General features: G+C 35.6%; 1 protein-coding gene across 40 annotated transcripts in view; it reads right to left on the bottom strand.

Moving 5' to 3' along the window:
* Positions 1-20919, bottom strand: part of LOC114279355 (uncharacterized) — a 114839-nt gene that overhangs the window by 16187 nt on the left and 77733 nt on the right. For 10 of the 40 annotated variants that reach the window (XM_082909591.1, XM_082909584.1, XM_082909586.1 and 7 more), the window contains 4 exons: positions 9488-11673; positions 9262-9350; positions 1047-1119; positions 921-962 (listed from right to left, as the gene is read on the bottom strand). In XM_082909591.1, the coding sequence (XP_082765717.1) occupies positions 1095-1119; positions 9262-9350; positions 9488-9793 (420 nt within the window). In that variant the 5' untranslated portion in view covers positions 9794-11673 and the 3' untranslated portion in view covers positions 921-962; positions 1047-1094. Of the gene's footprint in view, positions 1-920; positions 963-1046; positions 1120-1230; positions 2232-9261; positions 9351-9487; positions 11674-20919 lie in introns of those variants that run through there. The other 30 variants (XR_014356926.1, XR_014356928.1, XM_082909595.1 and 27 more) reach the window with 11 other exon arrangements.

The raw sequence follows: 20919 nt of genomic DNA, 5'->3' as shown, positions 1-20919 counted from the left end.
CTTAATGATCATGCTGAACTTCACCTACTATTCTGTTGCATTACTAAATCAAAATAGTTGGCTGGGGTTTGGCATCTCTTGATGGACCAACAGAATTCTTATAAAGGTAGATTTAATAACTTTACTGTATTGCAATTTGCAACCACATAATGTCCAAGAACTAAAAATATACTACCAGCCCATCACCAACCACCTAAATGCATGCATATCCCTATTATTTCTTGGATCTTCCTTGTCTAATAAGTTAAGCTATGATCAAAACAAGTACATAGTTTTCTCTCTCCCAAAACTACTTCACTGATTAAGCTAGGATTTGTTTGTGTTTTTTTATTAGTGTCCCCCTCATTGGGGGGCTGTGTTAGATGTGTTGTGTTCCTTGGGGTATGCCCCTCGTAAATGTGTATATTCTTCGCATTTATTTTATGACTTACCCAAAAAACAAAAAAAAAAAACAAAATCCCATATTGAAGAGAAAAACCCAATTCTAGAACTCTACTTCACAGATTTCCCGTTTAAAAACCACAATAGAAAACATACATAATGATTTTTGTTATTATGCCCAAGCATAAGAAAACAGAACATAGAAGAATGGTAAAAGACATTTCATGGGGCTGAAATTACATCCACGCTTTATATAGTGTGCTAACCTAGTGCCCATTACAAGTAATTTCAGTTTTAGTTTTAGTTCCACTTTTTTGTGAAATTGAATATGTTGTATAAACAATGCAACAATGCACTCAGATGAGTATGACATGAAAATAAACTAATAAAACACATAGAAAACAACCAAAAGGAAATTAACTACATTATGGTTCACTAGATTTCTAGGCAGCAAAAAATACGCATCCAAAAATTTGAACATGATGAGACCATTCAATAACTTTGATAGATATAAACAAAAATTAGTTTTGAAGACTAACCTGACATCGGAATTCACATTTTGAGAAAGTGATATGAATGAACTGCAAACAAAGGCAAATTAGAATCAACATAAGCTGCAACAAGGAAAGTTAGTATCAACATAGAGTCAAATGATCTAGACATACCCGTGACAAACTTTCCAAGGCAGGTGGCTTGGTATGAATCAAAGTAAATTAAGTTTGTTTTGAATCCTTCAACCTGTTACAGAAGCACAACAGAAGTATTGAGTCCCAAAAATGCGCACTTTGAAATCCTTTAAGCCAAAGGAATGGCCTTTTAGGAACACAAAGTAGAAAGTGGGAAATGTACCTACCAACATTGAGTTGTCGAGTCTACCCTGGAGTTTCCTTGCAACAGCTTGCACACACTTTTAGATATAATGAACTATGCATCTCTCAGTTTGTTAATTATTAATTTGAAACTAATTTTTTAAGATATAGTTACTCATTTGAGATCAGGTTGAAGAATAGCCACAAAGGTCCCAGTCAATCCTATAGGAATGCTTAGATTTATAGAAATTTATTGTAACATAGAACACAACTTGTTAAAATTTTCAACAATACTACATACCTAGAAAAATCATCCAGAAAAATACATACGTAGGATAGACCAAAAAAATACATATGCAGGATAGACCACATTCATTCCGGGCGTACTCACATCACACTAACTTTGAATCTGCACCATACACCTCACTTTTGGGATACTTTTCGGTGTAAAATTTATGGGTAGATAGCATTTTCCTAAAATTTCGGACATGGTTGTTTCTATTGATAAGCAATCGTGACCTTTAAAAGCTAAGTATGCTTGCATTTTAGGAATGGTTTGTTTAAATCTCTACCCAAATCCATGATTCAAACACAACCCAAGAGAATTTGTTAAATCTCATAATACACTCATTCATTGTTATAAGATTTTAGTATATGAAAAAGCAAGACCATTCACAGATCTGTGGAAATTTCTAAATTTTTAAACAGAACATTTACTTAAAAAAATAAAATAAAACTGCTTTGTTTATTTGTGAGTAAGAATGCTTATTTATGAATATGAAGGTGGTGACATAACAATGTTTCTAGAGATACAAATAGTGCAATCTAAGACACTCAAACATAAGGAGAAGTGCAAGTGAAGTGCTTGCACCCCTTTACGCTATGCCTGGTTGGAGATTTGGGAAGGGATTTGGAAAGGAAAAGGAAAAGGAAAAAGGTAGGTGAAATGCAAGTAAAATATATATACATTTCACCTAATTTTACACACCTTTTTCCTTTCCCTTTCCAAATCCCTTCCCAAATCCCCTCACCAAACACAGCGTTAGAGATAGGGGTAAGCAAAAGAGCTCATTCAATTTTGATATCTTGAATTTTATTGAGTTGTAAGTTGATTTATACAGAATATGTACAATAGGATTTAAAAGAAATTTAAATTATTTGAGCCAACAACAGGAAAAACAAACACATTAAAACCTCGGTGAAGAAAAACTCACATGCATAAAGACAATTATGAATAGGTATTTCAATAAATGATGGGAGGAAAAATATAATAGCCAAAAACTACGTAAACCATCAATAAACGAGCAAAATGAGTAAACACAAAAATGAGAAAATGGATTGAATAAATATAATTTTCTAGAATTGGAATTGCATTTGTGTAGTTTTTTTCCAGTCAAGAAATGCAACGGAATATAAAATAAATGATTGATTAGTTCACGTTCTGCCCAAAACCGACTCTGTTATTGGCCAAAGGCCCAAACATAGGAACAGGCCAATGAATAATTTAATATATTATAGTTATGTTTGGATTAAGGATTTAAGGAGTGATTTGTCGAAGGAAAATAAAAAGGGAGGAAGTGCTTGGTTGACGTGATATCTTGTCAGAATCAGAAATTTAAAAATAAATAAGTAAATGAACTCTACAAACAGAAGTAAATAATATAGTTGATGTATTGACCGATATAAAAGATAAACTTTTTTCTTGTATTGTTCATTCTTAGAATTTTATTGACAACAGTTATAACAATAACTTCTGCAAAATATATATATATATATAATTAAAATTGATAAAAACCAACTTAAGATTGATTATATATCACACACACACCCAAAAAAAAAAGGGGGGAATTAGGTATTAATATCAATTAAACATAATGTTAGAAATATCAAGTACAAAAAATTAGTTAGTAATTTTGCTTCTTGAAATGTCTGAAAAATCAATTTTCAATAAAAATTTTACCATGTAAAAATGATTTAAAGAGATTGAGCAGCCTCTGGTTCTGTCCTACCCTCATCATAACTTTGCTTACTAACTCCATTGAGGCTCTTCATGATCTCTCTAATTACTCTTGCTTTAGAAGTAATCAAAAAAGAATCCAAGAGGAATGTTTCACATAACAAAGCAAGAACAGTGCTTTTAATTCTCAAATTACCCCCCCAAGTTAACATAAATCACTAGAAAACTTAATAAACTATTTGACTTGTAATCAGAGTGCTAGTGAGGTGGAAGTGTGCAGACATGCAACCTAGTGTCCATTACAAGTAATTCAGTTTCAATTCCATTTTTTTGTAAAGTTGAATATGATGTATAAAAAAAGCAGTTAGATGATTACGATGTGAAAATAAATAAATAAAACAGATAGACAACAACCAAAAAAAAACTAACTACATTCCTGTTCGTTACACATCCATAAATTTGAAACATGAGACCATATAATGACTTCGATAGAAATAAACAAAAAATATGATGTACTATCAATTAGGCTAGAATTAAACAAGGCCAGAGGCCATTGGCATTTTACGCATGTCACCAATTAATTTCTGCATGACCATCTGAACACCAAAAACCTTGATTAATTTATTTTTAAAAATATGACATAAAATCGAATCCAAAAAAACAAAGCCCTCAATCTATACCTGAGTAAAAACAAGATATAATACATACAAGAACTCGATGGATCCAAAGTTAAAACTCAAGCAATAGATATTGAGATAACCATGATGTCCGAACCGAACCAAGAACAGCATAATCCAAATACAAAATAAAAAGAAGAGCAATATTTAAAGACCGCATTAGCAAATAGCAAACATGATAGTGTTTAACTTAATAAGAGCTAAAAGGCGACGGAAAGCTTGGCTTCTTGCTTCTCATTGCTTGCTTTGGTTGGTTTGGTAGAAGTGTAATAGGCATGTTTTCCAGGATGTATGTCATTCAGTGCCTTGGTTAGAGAGTAGGCTTTTGTTGATTTTGCGTAGTTGGGTTACAGGTTCAGTTGATTCTAATGTTTTGGCTTTTGTAGATTTCGTGGAGAATTTTAGTTAGGTTGTTGGGCCCTATGTGGGTTGCTTTTTTGTACTCTTTGCATCGCCTTGATGCTTTTCTATAAAGTTTGATTATTTATCAAAAAGATAAAAAAGAGAGCTAAAATAAGTAAGATGAAAGCTCCCATACCAACCATTATATTTCACACAACTTCCCAATGGATCTCTGCATTGGCAAAATGATGAAGATCATGGAAAAAAGAAAGAGCAAATCTAGAATTTCACATCAAGCCCATTTTGGGCATCAAGAATTAAAGATTTGTAATAATTTCGAGTCTTCATGTCATTATAGAAGGTTTTGGTAATTAAGGGTATAATGGTAATTCCAACAATTGCTGGACAAATTATTGAACAACAGGGAGCAATTTACTTACGATACTTAGTTGACATTCATAAAAAGTATCTAATCAATTATGAGTTCAATACATCCTGTTTAGCAGAAAGAAGGATATCCCTTGCTCATTATCAGACAATCACTCATTCACAAACCTCGTGTGGGGCTAATAGTTTTCATTTCCCATCTCATGAAAAACCCTTTTCGCTCCCCCTCTAGGGGTATTTTAGTGATAGGTTCTATAAGAACCGGACGATCTTATTTGGTCAAATACCTGGCGACAAACTCCTATGTTCCTTTCATTACGGTATTTCTGAACAAGTTCCTGGATAACAAGCCTAAAGGTTTTCTTATTGATGATATTGACATTGATGATAGTGACGACATTGATGCTAGTGACAATATCAATCGTGACCTTGATACGAAGCTGCTGACTATGATGAATGTGCTAACTATGGATATGATGTCGGAAATATACCGATTTTATATCAACTTTCAATTCGAATTAGCAAAAGCAATGTCTCCTTGCATAATATGGATTCCAAACATTCATGATCTGGACGTGAATGAGTCGAATTACTTATCCCTCGGTCTATTAGTGAACCACCTCTCCAGGGACTGTGAAAGATGTTCCACTAGAAATATTCTTGTTATTGCTTCAACTCATTCCCCCAAAAGTGGATCCTGCTCTAATACTCCGAATAAATTAAATACATGCATTAAGATGCGAAGGCTTCTTATTCCACAACAACGAAAGCACTTTTTCACTCTTTCATATACTAGGGGATTTCACTTTGAAAAGAAAATGTTCCATACTAATGGATTCGGGTCCATAACCATTGGTTCCAATGCACGAGATCTTGTAGCACTTACCAATGAGGCCCTATTGATTAGTATTACACAAAAGAAATCAATTATAGATACTAATACAATTAGATCCTCTCTTCATTGACAAACTTGGGATTTTCGATCCTAGGTAAGATCGGTTCAGGATCATGGGATCCTTTTCTATCAAATAGGAAGGGTTGTTGCCCAAAATGTACTTCTAAGTAATTGCCCAATAGATCCTCTATCTATCTATATGAAGAAGAAACCATGTAACCAAGGGGATTCTTATTTGTACAAATGGTACTTCGAACTTGGAACGAGCATGAAGAAATTAACGATACTTCATCTTTTGAGTTGTTCTGCCGGATCGGTTACTCAATATCTTTGGTCTTTACCCGAACCTGATGAAAAAAATGGGATCACTTCTTATGGACTCGTTGAGAATGATTCTGATCTAGGTCATGGCCTATTAGAAGTAGAAAGTGCTCTGGTGGGATCCTCACAAATAGAAAAAGATTGTAGTCAATTTGATAATGATCGAGTGATATTGCTTCGTCGGCCCAAACCAAGGAATCCCTTTGATATGATGCAAAACGGATCTTATTCTACCTTTTATCAGAGATTTCTCTATGAAAAATACGAATTGGAGTTTGAAGAAGGGGAAGGAGCCCTTAACCCGCAACAGATAGAAAAGGATTTATTCAATCACATAGTTTGGGCTCCTAGAATCTGGCGCCCTTGGGGCTTTCTATTTGATTGGATCGAAAAGCCCAATGAATTGGGATTTCCCTATTGGTCCAGGTCATTTCGAGGCAAGTGGATCATTTATGATGAAGAGGATGAGCTTTAAGAGAATGATTCGGAGTTCTTGCAGAGTGGAACTATGCAGTACCAGACACGAGATAGATCTTCCAAAGAACAAGGCCTTTTTCGAATAAGCCAATTCATTTGGGACCCTACAGATCCACTCTTTGTCCTATTCAAAGATCAGCCCTTTGTCTCTGTGTTTTCACATCGAGAATTATTTGCAGATGAAGAGATGTCAAAGGGGCTTCTTACTTCCCAAACAGATCCTCCTACATCTATAAATAAAGGCTGGTTTATCAAGAATACGCAAGAAAAGCACTTCGAATAAATCATTTTCGAACAATTGTTGGACATGGGTAATTAAGGGTATAATGGTAATTCCAACAACGGTTGGACATGGGTTGTAAGGGTCACCCATGGGTTTTATTTTGGGTCAAGTTATTAAATGGGTCATTATTTATGGGTTTTATTATATCTAGAATAATTTTAGTGGTCAAAAGTTTAAGTTTCCTATAATGATTAAAATAGAATTAGAAGTCATAGTTGGTCTAGAATATTAGTAGTTGCAATATTTTTAGAACTACAGTCCTTATAGAATTAAGAGTCTTTAGCCTATAAATATATGTGTAATCTCAATGATTTAAAACAAGAGTTAATATTATGAAAATTTGAGATTGTGTTAGTGTGATTGGCCTATCCCTTGTGAGGGTGAAGCACTTCTCTCTCTCTCTCCTTCTTCTTCTTCTATCCAACAAGGTTATTGTTCACGTCACTGTTCACAATGCTTAGAACAACCACCCAACTGCCCCTAAACACTTGTGTTTTCATTCCCAAAACCCTACCCTTTTACGAACCCTTAAAACTCATAATTTTTAAATACTTCTACAGTCATAAAATCCTACCAAATCCAGCCCTACAAGTCTACTATTGCTGCTGCCAGTATACTTAAACCGCGCTCACTACTTGTAGGAAAATAAGCCCTACTCGTCCTACATCAGTTTGGTTTCAGAGCTTCAAGGTCCTTGCTTGTTTTTCACCAATCTTTTGATGAAATTGCTTTCTTTATTACAATGTTGACAAGCATTGAATTAAATTGGAAGTTTGAAACCTTGTCAACAAATTATACAGCTACTAACAAAGATGTTGCGATGTTAAAGGAGGATGCTGCAACAATAAAGAGCGATATGCATACTATCAAGACAACTTTGAATGGATTGAAAGCTTCCATGAAAGGATTGTTGGCTACTGCTTTAGAGAAGACTAATATCCAGGAGTAAACGGATGATAGTGTTGAAGATTTTGAAGAAACTAAGAAAGAGCAAGATGTACATGCTGCTAATATTGAGGATATTAAAGAAAGGAAGGCAAAAATTAATTTGCTTAGTAAAGAAAGCATGAAAGATCATCATGATCAATGTTCTGAAGCCAAGGAAGCCAAAGAGAATGATGAGAATGCAACTGAACTTTCTGCTCTTCACAAGAAAAATGAAATTCACATTGAGTTTATTATTCTTGATGAATTCGATGTGGTAATGGAGTGATGACAACATTGAACTTTTTGATTTTCTCATCATTCATTCAAAACAATCAATTTGAATGGCTGCAAGTACAAGATTCCATAATCCTTATACTTGAAGTCAAGTTTTTTCGAATGAAGGGGAGAATGATGCAGATCATGGAAAGAAGAAAAAGAGCAAATCTGGAATTTCACATCAAGCACATTTTGGGCGTCAAGAATTAAAGATTTGTAATAATTTTGAGTCTTCATCTCATTATAGTAGGGTTTTAGTAATTAAGGGTATAATGGTTATTCCAATAATTGTTAGACATAGGTTGTAGGTGTCACCCATGGGTTTTATTTTGGGTCAAGTTATTAAATGGGTCATTATATATGGGTTTTATTATATCTAGAATAATCTTAGTGTCAAAAGTCCCAAGTTTCCTATTATGATTAAAATAGAATTAGAAGTCATAGTTGGTCTAGAATATTAGTAGTTGCAACATTTTTAGAATTATAGTCCTTATAGAATTAGGAGTCTTTAGCCTATAAATATGTGGAATCTCAATGATTCAATAGCTGAGTTAATATTATGAAAATTTGAGATTGTGTATGATTGGCCTATCCCTTGTGAGGGTGAAGCACTTCTCTCTCTCTCTCTCTCTCTCCCTCTCCTCCTTCTATCCAGCAAGGTTACTATTCACGTCACTGTTCACAGTGCTTAGAACAACCACCCAACGGTTCCTAAACACTTGTGCTTTCATTCCCAAAACCCTACCCTTTTACAAACCCTTAAAACACCTATTTTTAAAATACTTCTACAGTCATAAAATCCCCCCAAATCCAGCCCTACAAGCCTACTATTGTTGCTGCTAGTATACTTAAACTGGGCTCACTACTTGTAGAAAAGTAACCCCTACTCGTCCTATATCACAAAATAGATATATATATATATATATATCCATAGAAATAGATAAATATTCCCATAACCCTAACCAAAACAATACCTTATTTGAAAATAAAGTATCGAACAGAAGAACAGAACACATCCAAAGTTGAAATCAAAAAGTAATTCAAAAAATAGTTAGATCAATAGAAGAAAAAGAACATGAAAATGCAAATGGGAAAGAAGGGCAACTAACGAAAGAGTACAAAAACATTATATAAAAATAAATGAACAAAAATCAGCAAGAGATACCTATGAGATCCGAAACAAAGCAACACATATAATCAAAATGAAGAATAAAAAGATGATAAATATACAAAGATCAAATTAGCAAATAACAAATGCAATCCAAAGTTGAAATCAAACAAAAAAGAAGTTCAATATAGTTAGATCAAAACAAGAAAAAGAAGAAGAAAACCCAATAATAGCTATAAATGAAAAACTCATCTCTCCATATCGATGTTCATGTACAAAAACCCAAGCAACACAAATGAAAAATAAAATTAGGATCATGATGAACAAAAAAGCATACATGCAATTAAAACCAAAATAATTTGCAAGAAAAAATCATATCAGAAAATCAAAAAATCAGAAAGCGGAATAAAGTGCAAATTACCTCGAAGCTGTTGTTCGTATTCTCCATTCACTTCTCCATATCAATGTTGTATAAAAACCCCAATAATAAAACAGAAAAAGAAAGGCAAACTAGGATCATAATCAAGGACAAGGTATATAGACAAACATATACTAAATAACAAAGCAAAATAATTCATCACATCAGAAAATCAGAATGTGAAAGAATACAAGAAACACATCCCCCCCAAGAAAACCTCCATTCTTACCTGAAGAAGAGCAACACAAAACACCAAGATTGCACAAATGAACAGCTCTGACTGGTACTTTGAAGCCAAAATTGCAAATCGGAACTGAAAACCCAACAAAGAATAATCTTTGAAGCCATTTGCACATCCAAACTGAAAAGCCCCCAGTAGAGAACTAGGAATAAAACTCCCAAATCCAACCACGAACAAAAAAAATCTGTAAATCTGCGAATCATTTAGTGCAAGAAATTCACAAGCACAACAAGTGCCCTTCATATTCCAACCATTTAGTTTCTCTATATTGTAATAGAGATGCACAAATGACATTATATTATTATTAAATTAATATATTACGATATATATCTGCAAATGCAATAGACTCAAAGTGAGTTAATTCATGAATTGAATAAACCATATGAGAATAGTCCCTCTGGAATTTTAAATTAGTTCATTAGAGAGCATATATCACTCACATATTTTATGGAATATTTATACAGATAAAATGAATTGTTCAAATATGAATGCAAACCACTAAAACACAAAATTTCAATTTAATAGAACGTGCATATAATAGCCCTTGCACTACCATCTTATTGCTTTAACTGCCTGTTAATTAATGTAAGCAGGTGACTGCAATTATAGCGAATTTGTAGTGTGGTCAAAAGGGAGATGAGCGGAGGATGCACAAGTTGCAGTGGGATAAGCTTGTTGAGAAGAAAACTGGGGGTGGATTGGGTTTCCGAGACCTTGAAGCACATAATCTAGCTTTGCTAGCAAAACAAGGCTGGCAATTTCTGCCTAGGGGTTCTAGTCTCTTGTATAGCGTTTTGTGAGCCAAGCATTTTTGAGACGGATCCTTTTTGGACTCCAAACTAGGGGCCCATCTTGGATTTGGTTAAGCCTACTGGAAGGTAGGAAGGTCCTTGAAGCTGGTGTTTGATGGACGGTGGGGGATGGCAAGAAAATAAACTTGACTGAGCTGGCTACGTATAGACTGAATACCTTTTCACATGCAGCTATATTATATAGGGTGATTCCTAGATTTCTAAAATGGCCATGTAATTAAGCACGTAAATTGTTGTTGGTTAGAAGAAGAGGTGGTAAGAAGGTTTCAGGAGGAGGCTGCTAGTTTAATCATGAACATGTTGCTTCCTGTTTCAGATGTGGTGGACAAGTTAGTTTGGCATTACACTGATTCGGGGGATTACACGGTTGGTTCAGGTTATGAAACTGCAATGATGCTTAAGAGGAATGGCTTGCTTGGGCGATGGGGAGAGGGAGATAGTAGCGGCAGGGGAGGAGCTAAAGTCCTGGAAGTCGTTGTGGCATGTTCCAGTGCCAAGCAAAGTTACACTTTCTACGGAGATGTTGCAAAGAAATAGTTCTTATTAAATCCCCGCATGTACAACGAAGGTTGGTCGAGGATATATGTTTTCCATTGTGTCCAGTGCTTTGAAAAGCGCGCCAAAGCGCAAGGCGAGGCAAGGTGCAGGGCTGCGCTTCATGCATAGCAAGGCGAGGCGATGTGGGTTAGGTGCAATTGAAGCGCTGAGGCAAGCACCTTATTCTGAGGCGCGAGGCGAGCACCTTCTGCGCTTCACTTGTATTCCACTCCAAAGGCTCATATGGTTTTTTGTGTGGATACCCACATGGAACAAAATCTCTCTTACATTATAAAATGACCAAAACATGGTCCAAAAGAGCAAAAGGGATTAAAAAAAAACCCTAGTGGGTGGATAAGAAGAAGACAACATGACAGGAAGAGAAAACGACACATTTCTTTGGCTTTCGACACACAGCATGTCAGGTTCTTCTCTTCTTTTCTTCTCTGGTTCTTCTCTAGTTCTCCTCTTCTCCTCTCTCTTCACCTCTTCTTTGGTTCTTCTCTGGTTCTTCTTTGCCTCTATTTTTTTTTTTGCTTTATTTTTCTGGTCTTCTTCTCTTCTCTTGTCTTCTTGTCTCTCTTCTCTAGTCTTTTTCTCTCTATTTTTTTCTTCGTTTTTTCTGCTTCTATTTTATTTTTTCTCCTCTGTTCTTCTTCTCTGTTTCTGTCTTCTCCTCTTATTCTCTGGTCTTCTTCTCCTGCTCTCTGTTTTTTTTCTCCTCTATTCTTCTTCTCTATTTCTCTCTGTTCTCTCTCTGTTTTTTTTCCCTCCTTTATTCTCCTCTATATTTTTTCTCCTCTGTTCTCTCTCTGTTTTTTTTCCCTGTCAAAAAAAAGTATAAAATCAACATTGAATGATGATGGATTGAATGCACTGAATCATTGCTTACTATCTTAATAGGTACATACATAATAAATGACAACACCTGAGGGTGGAAAAAAAGATTCAGCATGGAAGTACGTAACGATGGTAAATCCTGAAAATCTAAGCAAGTTCAAGTGTAATTTTTGTGAAAAAAGATGAATGGGGGTGTTTGCCGAGTTAAACAACATCTTGTTGGAGGGTATAGGAATGTAATTAAATGTCCTAGATGCCCAACTGAGGTTAGAAATGAGGTGGCTGGCTATATGGCAAAAAAAAAAAAGCAATTGAAGGATCAACTAAACCTGGTCAACGAAGAAGAATTTGAGGATGAGGATGAGGATGATGTTGTAGAAATCCCTCAACATCGTACACAGCCTGTTTCTATTCAAGGTTCTACTCGAAAAACTAGTCCTGTTTCTACTCAATTGAAGCCTAAAAAGTATAGGAAGATAGGGCCCATGGATTGTACAATGGAGCGGGCATATGTCAGAATTGCACAATGGATATATGATACTGGAATTTCTTTTAATGTAGTCAATAATGAAAGTTCTGCACCAATGATTGAAGCCATAGGGCAATTTGGTCCGCGTTTGAAACCACCAAGTACCACATGATACAGATTCCTTATCTCAAGAAAGAAGTGAATCATGTTCGTAAGTTGATGAAGGAGCACAAAGAGGATTGAGCACAGTTTGTTCTATAATGTGTGATGGGCGGACGGATAGGAAGCACAAGACTTTGATTAATTTCTTGGTGAATTGTCCTAGAGGAACCATGTTTTGTGAGTCTATTGATGCATCGAGTTACTCAAAGGATGCAAACAAGATTTTTAACTTGCTTGACAAGTTTGTTGATAAAATTAGAGAAGCTAATGTGGTCCAAATTGTCAGTGACAGTGCTGCAGCAAATGTATTGGCAGGTAAAATCCTCTAGATTAGAAAAAAATAGTGTGCTTTTGTTTTGGTTCTAATTGTTTAAACTTGTATGGTTCTAAACTCGCAACTTGTAATCTTATAGGGAATTTTTTGGAGGCAAAGAGACCCCATTTGTGCTGGACACCCTGTGCAGCTCATTGCTTGGATTTAATGTTGGAAGACATTTTCAAATTACCCAATTTTAAGAAGACATTTGAAAGGGCAATTGGGGTTCACTGTTCTATTTATAATTGTCCATCTTTGTTGAATATGATGAGGAGTTTCACTCAATTGAAGGAGTTAGTCAAGCCTACTAAAACCCGGTTTGCAACAGCTTTCTTAACTTTGCAAAGGCTTTATCAACAAAGGGATAATTTGAGGAAGACGTTCACTTCGAAGGAGTCGACCAAAAGCAAATGGGTGAAGGAGCCATAGGGTAAGAAGACAGTTCAAATAATGCCAATGCCTTCATTTTGGAATCATGTTCACCTTGTCCTTCAATTTTCTTGTCCTCTTGTTCATGTACTAAGAATGGTTGATGGTGAAGAAAAGCCTCCAACGGGATATATTTACGAGGCTATGGATAGGGCCAAAGAAGCTATTACAAATACATTCGATGGACAGGAAGAGAAGTATAAAGAGATCTTTGAAATCATTGACCAAAGGTAGGACATTCAATTGCACCGCCCTTTGCATGTAGTTGGGTTTTATTTAAATCCAAGTTTGTTTTACAAAGATCCAAATGCTGCCAAGGACAAAGAAATCATGGCAGGCCTATATCAATGTATATCAAGATTGATCCCAACACTAGAGGTCCAAGATAAATTTGTGTAGAATTGGCTAAGTATGAAAAGGCTAAAGGACTTTTCCAGATTCCTATGGCAATTAGACAAATAAGTACAAGGGTACGAGGTAATCATTTACAATGTTCTGTTCTAATAGCCAATTCCTTCTACCTCAAAATGTATGCTGAGTGCTAACTAATTATCATGAACAGCTGATTGGTGGAGTTCTTATGGTCACGAAACTCCTGATTTGAAAAAATTTGCCATCAAAGTTCTTAGTCTTACTTGTAGTTCATCTGGCTGTGAGAGAAATTGGAGTGTGTTTGAACATGTGAGTACCCGTTGTCAAATCTAGTAGTGAATTCCAAAAACAAATTCAATTATATATGAATTTAAAAGCTTTTTTATTTATTGTTGTAGCTTCACAGCAAAAAAAGAAATACACTAGCTCAAAAACGTCTCAATGATTTGGTGTTTGTGAAGTATAACAGAGCATTGAAGCGTCGATACATGAAACGTACCAATATTGATCCTATCTCGTTGAAAGATATTGATGAGAGCAATTAATGGTTGATTGGCAGGATGGAGAATGAGCTTGTGTTTAATGATGGTTCTTTGGGGTGGAATGATGTTGCTGTAGCTGCTGGAGTTAAGGAGAGTAACCAAAGAACTAGATCAAGCACAACTAGGACAACACAAATGGGTTCAAGTTCAACTTCAAGATTATCAGCTCCACACCAACAACTTGTAGATGAGGAAGATGAATGGGAAGATGCAGATTCAGATGAGGCTGAAGAGGAGGATGTGGATGGATACAAATCCAGTGATGATGATGGAGATGTAGTTCTTCAAGATGATGATGATGTCTATTAAGTTTTGAGTACAATGCAAGCATAGGACTTAATTTTTTTTAATTTCTTTTTTGAACCACAAACTAAAAGCTTAATTGTTTTGAACTTTATGTGGATGATCTTAGTAGGTTTTTGGCGGATGTGAATGTGATACTTTATACCTTTTGTGAATATTGTATTTTTAATATACTACATATATTTGTTATGTTAAAAAGTTTGTCTATTTTGTAATTTTGCTTTTCTTCTACGTGTGCCTCGCTTTGGTGAGGCGAGCGTGCGCCTTGCCCTGCCTCGCCTCGCGCTTAGGCTATAGGAGACCTTATTGCCTCGGTGCGCCTGGAGCCTTTTAATACACTGATTGTCTCAACATGAGGCTGAAATGCTCCTGCACGTATTGGTAGATTGCCCTTTCACTCAAGCGGTCTTGTGTTTATCTCCTCCTTGGTTGAATGTGGACTCCTTTGATAAACAATCATTATTCCACTGATGGAGCAATATCACGCACGCTGGGAATACAGATGTAGACGAGCGGACAGGAGTGGCAGTTGCAACCATATGGAACATATGGACTTGCCAACATGGCACTCTCTTTTAGAACTCTGTTGGCAATCTTTTGCAAGTGATGCAGACTGCCATGACGTATGCCAACAAGTTTTCAAAACCACAAGCCATACTAGCGGCATTGGAATGAAAATTTCACATAAGGATGGAACCATTGGATGGGCCCATCCTCCAAAGGGTAAGGTTAAAATCAACCTTGACACAGCTTACGCGAAGGGATGGCAAAAGGTGGCTTAGGAATTGCAGCTTGAGATTCAATAGGCATATTCCTAGCTACTAACATTGTGGATCTAGCCACAAGTCGTAGCTCGGTGCGTGTCCTGAAGTGTCTTGCCGCTACAGAGGCAGTACGTTTGGCGTTGGCATTGGAGTTGGAGTTGGTGTTGGGATTTCAATCTGTGATGTTTGAAGGTGATGTGTAGAGAGTGATTTCTATGCTATCCCGTGATATAGTGTCCCACCAAGAGGTTGAGGTTTTAGTCTAGGATATCTGCTAGCTCTAGCAACAGATGTATTGTTCACAATTCTGTTTTGTGAGGTGTAGAAGGAATGGTGCAGCTTACAAGTTTGCTAGGCAATGTGTTGTTGGGGTTGAGAGTTCATCTTGGAATTTGACAGATACCTAGTTATTGAAGCTTTGCAATTTGATGGATACCCAATTGTATGACCTTGCTATCCTCTATTAATGAAACTTTCGATTGAAACCACCCCCCAAAAAAAATTACTCATTTTTAAATGGTGCGGTTAGTAGAGTCATTGAGTATGAGAGCTAATATAGTCACAATGAAATTTTTAAGTAAAGTCACAATGAGTTAGAATCACAATGAATAAAGTTTTATTGTGACAGATTTTTATTTTTATTTTTTTCCCTTCAATATGTAGATACCTAGATTAATAAAGCTTATTGCGTAATGTATGTGTGCTGTGCATACCCGACAAGATAAAAAATAATAAAGGTCGCGTTGGGTTATGTTTTATAATCACGATTTGGATAAAAAAATTTCAAAACTTATAACCAAACAAAACTTTCAAAACTCAATTCAAAACCCTATTTGTTATTCAAGAAAAAAATTCAAAAAAAATGGTTTTTTTATTTTGTTTTTTTAAATATTTTTTTCTTATTTTTATTTTTTTGAAAAAATATTTCGTTCAAAAAATAATTTTTTTATATTTTTTAAAGAAAAATATTTTTTATTTTTTCAAGAAAAACATTTTGTTATTTTTTAAAATATTGGCCAAATAATTTGTTATGATTTAGATATATATGGGCAATCCAAAATTTTTTTAAATTAAAAAAAAATTTAAAAAAATATTTACAAAGTAAAATAATATATTTAAAATATAAAAATATTTAAAAAAATAATAAATATTTAAAATATTTAAAAAAATACAAAGCACGAATGCAGTAAATATAGTGCATATTAAAATAAATAAATAAATATTTACAATAAAAAACGTTTACCCTAAAAAAATATAAAAAAGAAAATTTTTAAATATTTTAAAAAAATAAACCCAAAACAATTTTAAAATACAACTCAAAACTCTTTTTAAAACTCATAACCAAACAAGTTTTCTTTTTTCAAAACACAACTTAAAACTCAAATTATGATTCAAAAACTAAACAAACAGAGCCTTTGCTGACAGTTCATTGTGTGTGATGTATGTGTGTATACTTGACAGAATGAAAAAAGAATGAAGTAGTTAAAAAATTCTTTTTCAACTTGAAACTTTTTTTCAGGAGTCTAACCTATAACTTGCTATTAAGCCCCCCCTCTCCAGCAATTATAAATATTTGATAACAAAGACTCTCTCTCTCTCTCTGAACATACTATATTCAAGAAAAAAGAAACTTGTACAAGAACTGAAGACAGAGAAGGGAAAATGCTGTGTTATTTGGATGTTCAAAAAGTTGCAGAGACTGCTACTAGTGCAGAGGCTTCTAAGCCCAGAGAAGAACACCTCACTGTCTCTCCAATGGAGAACATTCTGAACACCACAGAATCAAGGTGAGTCCCCACTCTTTGAAGCTATAATATGATAATTATGTTCAGAATTATTAGCATAATTGCAATACTGTTCTGCATGGGTATAAGGGATAATCAGGTTTAAAGAAACAATCTTTCTTGATATTGTTCATATTATAAATGACTGCAGGTCAGCCAAGCCAATGTGCATCATCACTACAAAAACAGATCAAGAAGAGGAAGAGGAGGAGGAGCAAGAAGAAAAGGAGGAGGAGGAGGTCATCACTACAGAAACAGATCAAGAAGAGGAAGAGAAGGAGGAGCAAGAAGAAAAGGAGGAGGGGGAGGAGGAGGCGGAGGACCAAGAAGACGAAGATCAAGAAGAGAAGGATGGGGAGGAGGAGGAGGAGGAGGAGGAGGAGGATGATGATGATGATGAAGGTTATGATGATGATCATCATATTCTTTGGAGGACCTTCTTTTTACTAGACGATGGTGAAACAGTAAGAACAATAATATAGAACTAGTATGTGGTGACAATGAGAGGGAGGGGTGAGAATCGGAGGATGGTTTATGTTCTGTCAAAAAATCTCAACAAATATAGGTGTTTGTGGTTGTGGTCATGCAGGTTACAGAACTTCTAGTTAGAATACATGGGCATAATTTGGAAACTTCCAATGTGATGCGGTCAGATTTGTTGAACGCGGGCATCCATAGTATGTAAATTTCTTTAAAAAATTTTTTGGTCTATTATTTATATTTTTGTCTAATAATCTATTTTTCGTGGATGCAGATATAATGCAGTTAAGTAAATTTGAGATTTTACTAATGATAACAAGAATAGAAGTAGAAGTAGAAGAAGAAGAAGAAGAAGAAGATGATGATGGTGACGACGATGAAGAAGAAGAAGAGATGATGATGATGATGATGATGGCGGTGGTGGTGGTGGTGGTGGGGGTGATGGTGGTGGTGATGATGATGATGATGGTGATGACGATGATGATGGATGATGATGAAGAAGAAGAAGAAGATGATGATGATGACGATGATGATGATGATGAAAGAAGAAGAAGAAGAAGAAGAACAACAAGAACAGGTAGAAGAAGATGATGATGATGACGACAATGACGACGATAATGATGAAGATTAAGACACTATTTTTTCTGAGATTCAAATGGTGCAAATATGTAAATATATCACTGTTTAATTTTAGTTCGATTATATGACATGGATGTTGTTAGAAGACTTGAAAGTATTGACGACAAAGCTTAGCAATTTCATTTTGTAAACAGATTAGCATTCTTTTTTTTTTTCAATTTACTTGCACCCAAATATAAGCGCACACAAAAAACAGAAAAATATATAGGGGGACAGAATTAGGGAGAGAAATGTAGTTGATTAACAACAAATGTGGTTGCTCCATACTTATCAACAGCAACAAAAAAAATAACAAACTAGATATGTCACAATCAACGAGGACAAATTTCAAATCTCTCATAATAATTATGAAGGAACTGAACTATTAGCGTGACATATGGACTCATTCCATCTATTATTTAGAAGGCTTTCTACATTACCCCTTACCGAAGGGTTTTGTTTGGCATGCTTAGCCAATATGACTACCCTTATGATTGTCAATGTCACATAGTTATATTTAGAAGCCTCGGGCGAAACTCGCAGGCCCAAATGCATTTTGGTCTCATAAGTGTGATTGGTAGAGTATTATTATTAGTATTTAGGTAAATTTAATGTCTTAATATTAGTATATGATTTAATTTTGTTTCCCAAATAATATTAGGAAAGTTTCCTTATCAGAATAGGGTTTAGTCCTACATATTTAGGGTTTTATCATTGTAATGATCAATGTAAGAATTAGAATTATTGAGCAAGAGGTTGAAGTCATGTGTGTTTCCCTCCCTCTCTTCTCTCTATTTTGTTCATCATTTTGGTATCAGAGCAAAAAAATCCCTATTTCTTCCTCTTCCTCCCTCTCTCGTTTTATTACCAAAATCAAGTTGCGAGAACATAGCTGTCATCATATTTTCAAACCAACCCCTACCCAATTGTGATTCCACTATTTGTGACCGAAGCTCTCCACCATCGATTCTTTATGTCTTTCACTCATGACCAGTTATCAACCTTCGCTGCTGGTCAACCTTGCCACCACTGTCGTCTCCGCCTCCTCGCATCATAAAGTATACAACTGAGAAAGAAAAAGTTAATAACCCTAAACCCAACCACATTAATTCATCCAACCCATATTAATTCACCCAACAGACTAGATTAAACCCTACCAGACCCAATACTAAATCCAGCCCTATAGTCCAATAATAGCCCACCAACATACCAAGCCAGCCCACTTACCGTAACCCAAGTGCCAACCGAGCCAAACCCTAGACCTTTTACCTAATCCAGCCCATTTCGTTCCTAGCCCAAAGGGCCAGTGCAACCCAAAACTCAAACCACCCCCAAATACATATATAAAAATCAGACCATTAGAGGGGGGGGGGGGGGGGGTGTTAGCGACCAAAGAAGTTGTGAAGGAGAGGAACGGGGATTTCAGTAACCAATGAAGTTACGAAGGAGAGAAACAGGACTAAACAAGTTCATAGACAACTTCACTGGAAGATTTCAGCAACCTGAGCAGCAAAACGACAGCCGTCAGGCATGAAGAATCAATAGTTAAGGTAGAAGCTTAACCCCTCGCTCTGATACCACGCTAATTGAGATAAAAAGAAAACAACAATAGTATTATTAAGCATAATAAAACCAGGTTACATAGAAAGAGATATATATAACTAAGCTAACCAAACCCTAAAAAGGCCAAAGACTAAACTACCCTTAATAATAAATAATAATATCAAAATACAAATATGCTTAACAAATCTAGCCCAACAGCCCTTTAATCTAGCCAATCCAGTACCCCAACCTATCCACAACACCAACCTAACCAGCACACTAACCAGTTTTTAGAACCAGCGCATACCTAGTCAAAAAAAATATATATATCCTTCCCTTTAGCTATTGTGATTAACGCCGAGTTAAGCTCCAAAGTTGATACCTTAAGCCAATATCAGCAAGAATTCAAGCAATCACATCAACATATGCAGAGGAAACAAGACCAGATGGCACAAAAACAATGGCCCAGATGCAGGCTAATTTAGAGACGTTAGCTACCACATTTTTAGAAGACAAAGGAAAAGATCAGGTTGCAGCTATTGGACCTTTACGTGCACCTCCACCTCATGCTTTGGCGTACTGACACCACAGTCTAGAGGATCATTGTTTGACTGATGTCAATAGGAGTGCCAAGCTAAAAGTTCTAAATTTTAATAAGAACCATGACCTAGAGGTATTTTTTGATTGATTGCATAGTTTAGAGAGTTTTTTTTGCTGGTACCACTTGACAGAGGAAAGAAAACCACTTTTTGTTTCAGCAAAATTAAAGGAAACAGCCAAAATTTAGTGGTCTAAATATGAGCAGGGACACATGCAGCTATACCTAGTTAGGAGGACATAAAAATTTGCAACGAATTGTTTCTTTGTTCCACCGAGTTACAAGCAACAAGCTCACTTGCAATTTACTCAACACGAGGGAGAAAGTCATTGGATGAATACACTTGATTGTTCTACAATTTCGTTACTAGGTTTGAGTTTCCATGGAATGAAGATGTCATGATTTCTATATACTGTCACGGATTAAATTTGCAAATTCTTGTGGATTGACTACTAGCAGGCTTTACCATATGGCAGACGCTGTGCAGGTTGCAATTCATATGGAAGAAGAAGTACGGAAGAAGAAGTCTCGTATGCATTCCCCAGTGGACACCCTTCCATGGAGTGAGAAGACTTTTGTAGAAACCATCTGTAGAACATTTTCTGATCAGCCTTCTCGTTCTATTCCTGGTACTTACCAGCCTTCGTATGGAGGTAATAGTAAGCCTAAGTGTTTAATTGTCAAGGTTTTGGACATCAAGCAAAAGACTGCCCTTCTCCCAAGATGAATGTACCAATTAAGCCAGTTGTTGTGATTGAGAATAAGGACATTGTGGAGGCATAAGAGTTTAAGAAAGCAAAGCTTGACAAACAGGTTATTGATCCCCTTGATCCCTACCGCAATGATGAGGAA

This window comes from Camellia sinensis, chromosome 15, assembly GCF_055761805.1.
Source record: "Camellia sinensis isolate YWXY chromosome 15, ASM5576180v1, whole genome shotgun sequence".
Taxonomy (NCBI): domain Eukaryota; kingdom Viridiplantae; phylum Streptophyta; class Magnoliopsida; order Ericales; family Theaceae; genus Camellia; species Camellia sinensis.
The sequence above is the reverse complement of the archived record's forward strand: the minus strand, read 5'-3'. Positions and strand labels throughout refer to the sequence as shown.